This window comes from Gekko japonicus, unplaced genomic scaffold (genome assembly GCF_001447785.1).
Source record: "Gekko japonicus isolate JY-2015 unplaced genomic scaffold, Gekko_japonicus_V1.1 scaffold1368, whole genome shotgun sequence".
Lineage (NCBI taxonomy): Eukaryota > Metazoa > Chordata > Lepidosauria > Squamata > Gekkonidae > Gekko > Gekko japonicus.
In genome coordinates this window covers 51,010-60,220 of record NW_015160881.1, presented here as the reverse complement: position 1 = coordinate 60,220, position 9,211 = coordinate 51,010, and the positions used below count along the sequence as shown (strand labels likewise).

Here is a 9,211-nt window from a genome sequence, read left to right as displayed (position 1 = left end):
TCCTTTTGGCCCCCCTATTTCAACCACAGAACTTCAAGAAGCGAATCCAATTCTCTTAGCCTCTCAATCTTTCTGGACTTTATACCCTCTCTGACATACAGAGCCACCCCACCTCCAACCCTTCCCCCCCTATCCTTCCAATATAATATATAACCGGGAATCACCGTATCCCACTGATTTTCCTCATCCCACCAAGTTTACCACAGTGACACTGGCTCCTATGCCTCACTGTTAGTGAGACAATTAGATAAATATAATAAAAGAGAGGGGAACTCTTGCAGCAGGAAAAAAAGATTTTAAAGCTCAATGTATGAACTCTACCTGCTGGAGAGGAGGAGTACACCGTTTGCTGAAAACTAATTTTAATATTAAAAGCCAATCTGTCAGAACACAGGTATACAGGGGAACAGACAAACATTTCTGCATCCTTTACCTCATTTTCCGTATTACAAGAGAAGTGGGAGAAACAGCAGAATAAGTTACTTGTTTGTACAAGCAAGTCTTTATTAATTAACAAGCTTGCTTTATCTATGAAAGATCATTTATGCATGGACAACCATTTTAAGGAGGCAGCTGGCTACAAAATCCCTCATTTCCCTCACAAATGCTTGTTTTGTGGACTCATTGCAATAATCTTGTAAGTATTAGCAACAGTAGCCAATTTCATTTTGGCCAAATCTGAGCAACACTTGCATTAAGACAGATTTGTCTCGTGTTTCCAAAATACTGTTGTCTGCTGTTTGGATCGCCTCCCTATTCCAGACCACTATGCCAGAGTATTCCTAGTGAAGTACTTTGAAACAGAAGACTACTGTGTCAACCTTAGTTTTAGACTAAGGACAGAAGAGTCTGTGCTCCCTATAACATGGAAGTAAAGTCAAGGTAACAGTGTTCTGTGCGCCTTGGTGTTTAGTCATGCTGGCCACATGACCACGGAAACGTCTTCGGATAGCGCTGGCTCTTCGGCTTTGAAACGGAGATGAGCACCGCAACCCTAGAGTCGGATTCGACTGGCTTTCGAGCAAGGGAACCTTTACCTTTACTAAAGTAGAGGAGCATTAAGGACACAAACATCACATTCTCTATTGTGTATCAGTCACTGCATTTACAGAAAGATGAGTGACTTCACAAGAACTGCATCCAAAATTAGCACATGCAGCATGGACTGCTTAAATAGCAACTCCCCACAACTGGGAGCGTTGGAAATGTCCCTGTCTCCCTCTCCTATGGAACACCATCAGAGTGACTTCAGGAAGTACATCATGTGAACTGCAGACATGCACTGGTTTTGTTAATGATGTGGACATAGCAACTAATGGATATGAGGACTGCACAGAGCAATTATTCTGTGTCTGACTTCTTTTGATCCTCAGATTACTCATACAGGCCTAAAGTTATATTTTCCCTTTGTTAACTGACACCACTTGCACATATTCAAACTTCAGATTGCTGAATGAAACAGCTACAAGCATAAATGTGTACATGATCCAGTACTTTCATTCAATAATTTTTATTTTATGTTTGAATTGATTTCACTGCATTTTGTAAATCTAAAAAAATAAATATTTGTTCACAGCTGAAAGTCACATACTATCAATAACACGTAAACATTCAGGATCTGAAGCCAGAGCCCCTCCCACCATCAATTCAATGTGATCCTCTCAAGAGAAGTCCTTCTATAGTTCTAAAAAAAAGTATTTCTCCCCCCCCCCAAAAAAGGGGGCATTTGAAAAATTATCTGATAAAGTGAAAATTCAACCAGAATGCCCAAAGTGTTCCTCCAGCATTTGAGAATGAGAACAAAGGATTATATTCTGGCTTTGCTGAAGTTATGGGCAAAAAAATAGAGATTTTGCCAACAGTGTGGAAGGTAAAGTAATTCGAACTCTTAGATAATGTCAGCTATACAGTTGCCAAGCACTGAGCTCCAATATTAAATGATGGATCGCTTCATCATTTTTATTAATCTTTAGCTCCTTCATGTATCCATGGGACTTAGTGACCTTTGGACCATCTTGATTGTCTTTCTGTTAACAGAATTTATGGCTGGTACCACTATGAAAAAGCTGCCATACGAACCATTTCTAGCATCATGGTTTACATCCTTTTCACATGAATCTGGAGACAGATGGCCAGCAAAAGCTGGGTTCCCCCTCCCCACCCTTTTGGTTTGTTTTGGTGAGTGAAGCCCCAAGTCAGTGACGGGCAACAGAAACTCTATTGCTGCTGGAGCTTAGCTGTTTTATTATAAAAACCTTATTTACAGAATGAAAAATAATCTCCATGTGATTTAGTTGCAGTGATCAAAAAAATTAAGCACATCTTTTCACGCACGCAGCAAGTCCATTTGCAATATGTGAAGTACTACAATTTAGTTAGTGAAACTTCAGCTTTCATCCAAAAGTTGCATTTTTATTGTTAAGATGGAAAATGTGGCTCCAGACAGTACATTTGTGTAAGGGTTTTGGGCTGCCATACAGAATCAGATAACAGGATATGTTTACAAATAACTTATACCATCACTGTCCGTCATTTGACTGACCTCTCTACTGCAGCTCAGATACAGAAAATTAAGTGTTCCCACGTTATACAAAGCTAGTGAGTTCTCATCTTCAGCAAGTTATACTAAATTGAAGCCTTCATAGTGATCAATAGCCTGGATCAGTTTAGATTTGAGTAGTACTTTATCTGTGTATTTTGGAAGATCAAGAAGATTAAAACATGTGTGAGCTACTGGAAGATACTCATCTCCACCTCCAGTTGGCTGGATAACAAGACTAAGACTCTTCATCCCAAGAATAGGAATACGGTCACTGCCTGTCAAAAATACTGCCAATAAAAAAATAATAATGAGAACTCCAAGTATAAAGACCAACAGTTTACAGACTGGAACTATACAATACCTGATACTTTTCTGCATCCTAAATGTTCAGTTTTGCATTCTAGACAGAAGCAGCACAATTCTAAAACTGCAAGCTAGTAAAAGAATAAAGCAATGAGTCACTGGGTTGGATCTGACCATCTTTCCAGCTGGTAAAAAGACGGAAGAAGGGGTTCCCTCTGACCATGGAAAAAGCTATGCTAGAGATGAAAGCCATGTGAGATGGGGGCTGCACGGGGCCGGCTCCATGTTTTTTTGTACACTAGGCAAGGCTACCTTCTGAGGGATCCCCCATGCGCCCACCAATTTTGGGGTTGCCAACCTCCAGGCAGGGCCTGGAGAGAAGGAAGACTTTCCTCCGTGCAAACTCTGCACTCCCTTGGAAAGTGGCACTACTGCCCAGTTACAAAGCTCAGCAGTTGCCCTTGCCGACTGGGGGGGCGGGGGGGCGGATTGCTGTTGGCACCTGAAGGGACTCATTAAATCGCAGCTGGGGCCGAGTCCAATGCACAGAGTGATATGACTAATTAATCCAAGTTGAGACTGGAGGATTTTAGATTCCGTTTAAACCATTTATGTGTCTGTTTCCTGACTAAAGCACTGTGTTTTCAAATAGGGGTTGATCTATATTTAGCTAAAAGAGAAAAAGATTCTTAATTTCATTAAATAGTCTAAAAACCACTTTCTTTACTGAGATGTGATAAATGCAGAACAGTTCATTGACTACAAAAATCTTAATTTGCTTTGTAAGTCTGTGCACATGTACACAAAATGGAGTGGATCCAGCCAGCTTTCTCACTCAGTCCCACTCAGTTCATCTCCTTACCGCAGCCCCAGGGCCGGCCCACCCACTAGGCGAACTAGACTCTACTCAGTGGAGCTGTAGGAGTGCTTTCCACTGGTGTAATATATGTGTCCCCAGAAACTGATACAGTTATGAAACCCTTCCACCACGTATCTCTGTATGCCAGCTAAGGTGCTCCATGCACACAGAACTCACATTCGGCATACAATGGGAGCCACATCTAAATCCAAGCCAGTGTGAACACCTCTATAACTAAACCGATCCCTTTTGCACCATGAACCCCAACGCATATTACTTGAGAGTTAAATACAACATAAATTTTGTTAGAAAGGTCAAAACTCTTTTCCAAAGGGTATTTTAAAAAGCTGTAGATTATACTCTCCCAAGGGGAAAAAATGAACTCCATTTCATGTACTAGTGAGTCTCCCATAATTAAAGAAAACTTTGCTTACATTAATAAATGTTATTTCACTAAAAATAACATTACCCTAGTAATCTTTAACTCTAGTCCATCTTAAGTGACAGTCCAGTGTTTGCAATGAAGGGATTCATCTGTGGTCCTTCTTATTCTGTATTCCACACTTCTCATATCTCCTCAATCACTTCTCATAGTAAGGACGGCCCAAAGTACTACAGATATAGACCTAATCAGATTTCTTATTTCTATGAAAAGTTTCATACTTACACAAGAACTGCTGCTTCTTTTCCAATGGTAATTCATGGAAAACTTCCCAGAAAATTTTAATCGTTGGATGCTCTGCCCAATATTCACCCTTGTATTCAGTGTTCTACAAAAGACAACCACAAGCACGGTCATTTCCACCTTATTTTCCCAATACAGTGGATCTGGAACTGCTGCATATTACTTAAATAACAGAGAGGATTGCTGTTCTTAGCCTGTGACCCAGAATCTCAGGGATTTCTGCTCTCTCAGTATCTGTGATGAGTTTTATTTGTTTATTTTCCAACCAGCAGTACACAGCTAGAACACAGCTGGCAAGTAGGCAGGTTCCAGTGAAATGTGCCTTGTGCATCTTAGTTTTTTTTTAATTGTTTATAATTTAAATAGAGTTTCATTTTAATGAATATATGAAGGTTCACCACACCCAAACTGGTATTATAGTGAAGTCAAGTACACTGTTGAGTTCAGGGGCATGTTAGGAGAGCCTCCCAATTACTTTTTTGTTGTTTTTCCTTTGGCAGGACAAATGCCTTCTTAGAAGACATTAAAGAAAGTCTGCAACCACCTTCTTGCAAATAAAAGGGTGAGGGAGGCCTGGTCATGGTAGATATGTTATTCGTGTGTTACAGTGCAATCTATGACTGTTTATTCAGAGCAAGTCCCACCACGTCAAATGGGGCTTACTTCCACGTAAGCGTGGACTAGGGTCACCGCCTCAGTTGCTAGCTCTTGGAATAGTCACCTACCTTTTCTAGCTCCTTCCAATCGTAGTTTGTGTTCCCAATCACCATTGCCTGCAACTCATTGGGCTGGAAGAGCTGAAGAACTTTACCTCCACACACTTTGTGAAAGCCTGCATGGAATGCATCATAGAGACAAGCCACGGATTTATTGAAGATGTAGTCCACATAGGCATCCACAAATTCTTGCCTAAAAATTGAACGAAAAGAGAAGCCACCACATTTTCAAAAGGTGAGAATGTTCAAACTACAGTCTCTCTAGATATGAACACAGCCAATTTAAATGTTGGCATGATCATTTGGGGGGGGGGGGTAACCCTGGTTAAGAACCACTAGGACTACCCAGATAGAACTTGGCCAAGAATAGCAACAGTTTTCCTTTTCTTGAAACAGAAATGCCACTAGAGAATTTCTTGTTGGCTGCAATGGTAAACACTAGAGCCACAGATTTCCCCTGGTTCCCAAGTGAAACTGAAACCCTCTACGAACTCCTCCAGCCAAAGGGTCAAGACCAATGTTCCCTCTAAGCTGAGTTAGTGTGAGCTAGCTCACAGTTTTTTAGCTCCAGCTCACACATTTTTGTCTTAGCTCAGGAAGGATGGCTCCAGAGCAAACTAATCTATGCAGTAGCCAAATCGCTCACAACTTTAATGCCAGTAGCTCACAACGTAGGATTTTTGCTCACAAGACTCCACAGCTTTGATTCATTCTATTGGTCAAGGTACAGTAACTTTCCCTCCAGAACAGAGAGGAAGGTAAATCTCACTGTTTAAAACATTTTGCCTATTTACTACTATAACAAAAATGTAACATCTTTGCAACTGTTTAGTAAGATAACTTTGCAATGAGGAAATGTGCATTAGAAATAGAACATGTAAGTCCCACTTTAGCTCTGACCCCTTTTAAATTCAGGCTTGAACTGTAACCCTGTCTGTAGTGGAAGAGCCTTCCTCTCTGACAAGATTAAGCCAAAAATTAATTTATTCTCTCCACATGCACAGCTAAGACTCACCTATTCTGTTTGACAACTGGAGTATCCGAACCATTGGGAATTAGCTCTTTTACTTCTGTTGCGCCAAAGTTTTCAACTGTGATCTGTTTAAAATATCAGTATACTTTACTTTTTCTTGTGGAAAAAGAAGCCATTGTTTCATAGAGCACGACACATAAAATCTACATTTATAATTCTAAACTGGAAAAAAGACCAATTATATGTTACTACGAGGGATGTGCAAAAAGAAATTCTGTATTTTTGGGGTTCGGGTGTACAATACCTGAAAAATATTGGTATATACCAATATTCCTAAATCCCAATATAATACTGAAAACCACCCCACAGAAGAAGCTGGCCCCAGGATCTGTGCACACTGGGGAGGGAGAGCCCTCCCCAGCCGCACAGATCGAGCTGGCAGGGCTGGCTGCTTCTGTGGGGTGGTTAAAAACCCATCCCACAGAAGAAGCCACCCTGGGATCTGTGCATGCTGGGAAGGGCTCTCCCTCCCCGCCACACAGACCCAGATAGGAGAGGGGATGGAAAGGGATTTAAACTTTAAACCCTTTCCCTTCACCCAGGAAGCCCAAATAAAAGCCGAATAATATTGGCTTTTATTCGGGCAGGGCTACTCTCTAAATAAATAAGGTATTTTGGGGTATTTATTTAACTGAGTGCATACCTCTAGTTACTACCAATCACATTTGCACATAAAAAGGTGCCAATGGATGACCTAAAGCTTACTGTGAAGTTGAGGCAGAAGGTATCCTCAATATCATCTTCTGGATAATCCAGCAACTGCTGCATACTCCTGCAAAACAAACAGCATCATCTTTCATCTCAAAGTCATACATTAGCAACTGAGCCTGTACTGAGAAGCTTGCAAGTTTGGCATTTTGCACAGCAAACTTGTTTAGATTATTAAACAGCTTCTGAGAAGAGACCATCTATTCAAGTTTCATTGATTCTTCAAATGCACTTGCACTAAAGCTAGTACAAATGGCCCCTGGAATGCTGCTCCCACAGGAACACCCCCAAAACAGCCATTGCCTGCCTCTGGATAGTGACCATGGACTTCCTTAGTGGTCTCCCATCCAAGTACTAACCAGGGCAGATCTACTTAGCTTCTGAGATCTGATGACACTGGGCTAGCCTGGGATTTGTAAATTAGGGACATCTTGAAGCTTACTCATCATTCAATCCCTGTAGCAGCAGCTTTTGCAAGGTAGGAACCACAAGTCCTACAGGGCAACAACCCTGCTCACTTTCCTGGAACACTGGGCAGATGCTACATTGGAGGATAGTGCCCAGAAGAGCCACAGGCGGCATGTCATGCAGCCACTCGTTGCTCCCAAGCCACTGAGTATCACCGGTATAGATTCTGGAGATGTTCATCCACCTAGATAGAGAACCCCCAGAACAGCATGAAGGGGGGACTGGCAAAACTCACTCCTCCTTCCACCAGCAGAAATTTTCTTGGGGGGAGGCAGCAATCAAAGTAGCTATAGTGCCCACAGATGTTAGTCTAACTACTGTATTTCCAACTGTTGTGCGCTCACCTGCCAACATCAGGCATAAGCTCTTTGAGATCTTCCAGGGTAGGTTTCTTTTTCAGGAGCTTCTTGTACAAAGCCAGGGGAAAATGAAGGTCTACAATAGTAAAATTATATATTGCTAGCCCACAGACAACACCAATCAGATGAAACAAGTCACTGTCTTCAAAGGTCTGTGAATATGAAAAAATGGAAATTAAACTAAAATCATTTAAAACTATAGGGCTGTGAAGCCATGCATACTGCTTAATTTTTAGAAGTCACGTTTATATTCAATTCTTATTAGGGCTCAATCACATTTTTATAGCTTTACACATCAAAAAAGAATTATTCACAGAAGCATATGATATTAATTGAAAGACTGGAATCTAAAAACGTTCAAACGAATCTTTCAGATCACACAGAACAGGGTGTGTAGCTGCTTAGTGCCTGCAATCCCCTCTCATGAGATACCAAAGAAGGCAGGTAATCAATACACACCATGTGCGTTTGTGACGAGGCATCAAAAGCACACTCTGCCTCCTGCCCAGATCCAAAGAATGGAGGAACGAGGCAGTGCATTTCTGAGTGCTTTGCTCCCCAAGCCAGAAGCTACTTTTAGAAGATAGTCAACAGTATTCAAGAACCTCCATGTACAAGAATAATGCGGGACTCATAAACCACATCTATGAAGTGCAAAAGCTCTCAACTCTTAACAACCTCCACAGACAATGGCTGGATAAATAACACCGAGCCACATGTCATTCATGAAACAGGCTGACACAATCAAGCACTGCTATGGGCACCCACATGTCCATGGACTGCCACGGAAAGGGAACGCAGAAAGGGCATCTGGGGAACGCACAGTGAACAAGCTGTTGACAAAGCAAATGCCTGAGCACCACAGACCAGAGAACACCAGCTAGTGTGCTCAAACACAATGACAATGCCCTAGTAGTTCCTCTCAGCCAGCCAAATGGTGCAGCTGGAAGTGAAGCAATAATTACTACTGTTTGCTACTATTTAAACAGCACACACACACACACACGATTATATACCTTATCTGAGAACCAGATGAGCCTGGATTCGTCATAATACCTAAACATTCCGTACTTGGGATCTAAAAGTTCTCTCATGATAAGTAAGAAGAATTCTTTACGGACTCCTCCGGCATCGACGGCTTCTTCTCCTACAAAAATAACCTAACATTGGCAATGCAGTTAGCATAGTATCCTTTTTTTAAAATAAAAAAAATCACACACAACAGGTTTGTTACTTGGGGTACCAAAGTTTAGAATCTAGTTTAAAATCTAGCCTCTAGTTTAAGGCTTACATTTAAGCTGTCCTTGAAACACGTTTTAACATGGGCACATAAAAATCTGATGTATAAAACCAGGACCATCATGCACCAGCAAGCGTTTTATACAAACCCACTCTCCGTCAAATTGGGATTAGCCTCGGCTCCCTGATAAAATTACTTGCTATACTTACATGCATGAAAAATGCATTGATAATTTTGATTTTTTTAAAAAAAAATCAAAAGCAAAAGGTTGCAATTTTAAGTGGAGGGAAATGCTTTC

At 41.2% G+C, this 9,211-nt stretch overlaps 1 protein-coding gene across 5 annotated transcripts in view; it reads right to left on the bottom strand.

Annotated features, from left to right (window-relative positions):
* Positions 1–2,161: 2,161 nt before the first annotated feature.
* HERC4 (HECT and RLD domain containing E3 ubiquitin protein ligase 4) overlaps positions 2,162–9,211 on the bottom strand; it is a 53,596-nt gene continuing 46,546 nt past the window's right edge. For 4 of the 5 annotated variants that reach the window (XM_015423232.1, XM_015423240.1, XM_015423248.1 and 1 more), the window contains 7 exons: positions 8,690–8,833; positions 7,659–7,825; positions 6,844–6,910; positions 6,121–6,203; positions 5,115–5,298; positions 4,372–4,474; positions 2,162–2,829 (listed from right to left, as the gene is read on the bottom strand). In XM_015423232.1, the coding sequence (XP_015278718.1) occupies positions 2,621–2,829; positions 4,372–4,474; positions 5,115–5,298; positions 6,121–6,203; positions 6,844–6,910; positions 7,659–7,825; positions 8,690–8,833 (957 nt within the window). In that variant the 3' untranslated portion in view covers positions 2,162–2,620. Of the gene's footprint in view, positions 2,830–4,371; positions 4,475–5,114; positions 5,299–6,120; positions 6,204–6,843; positions 6,911–7,658; positions 7,826–8,689; positions 8,834–9,211 lie in introns of those variants that run through there. The other variant, XM_015423255.1, reaches the window with a different exon arrangement.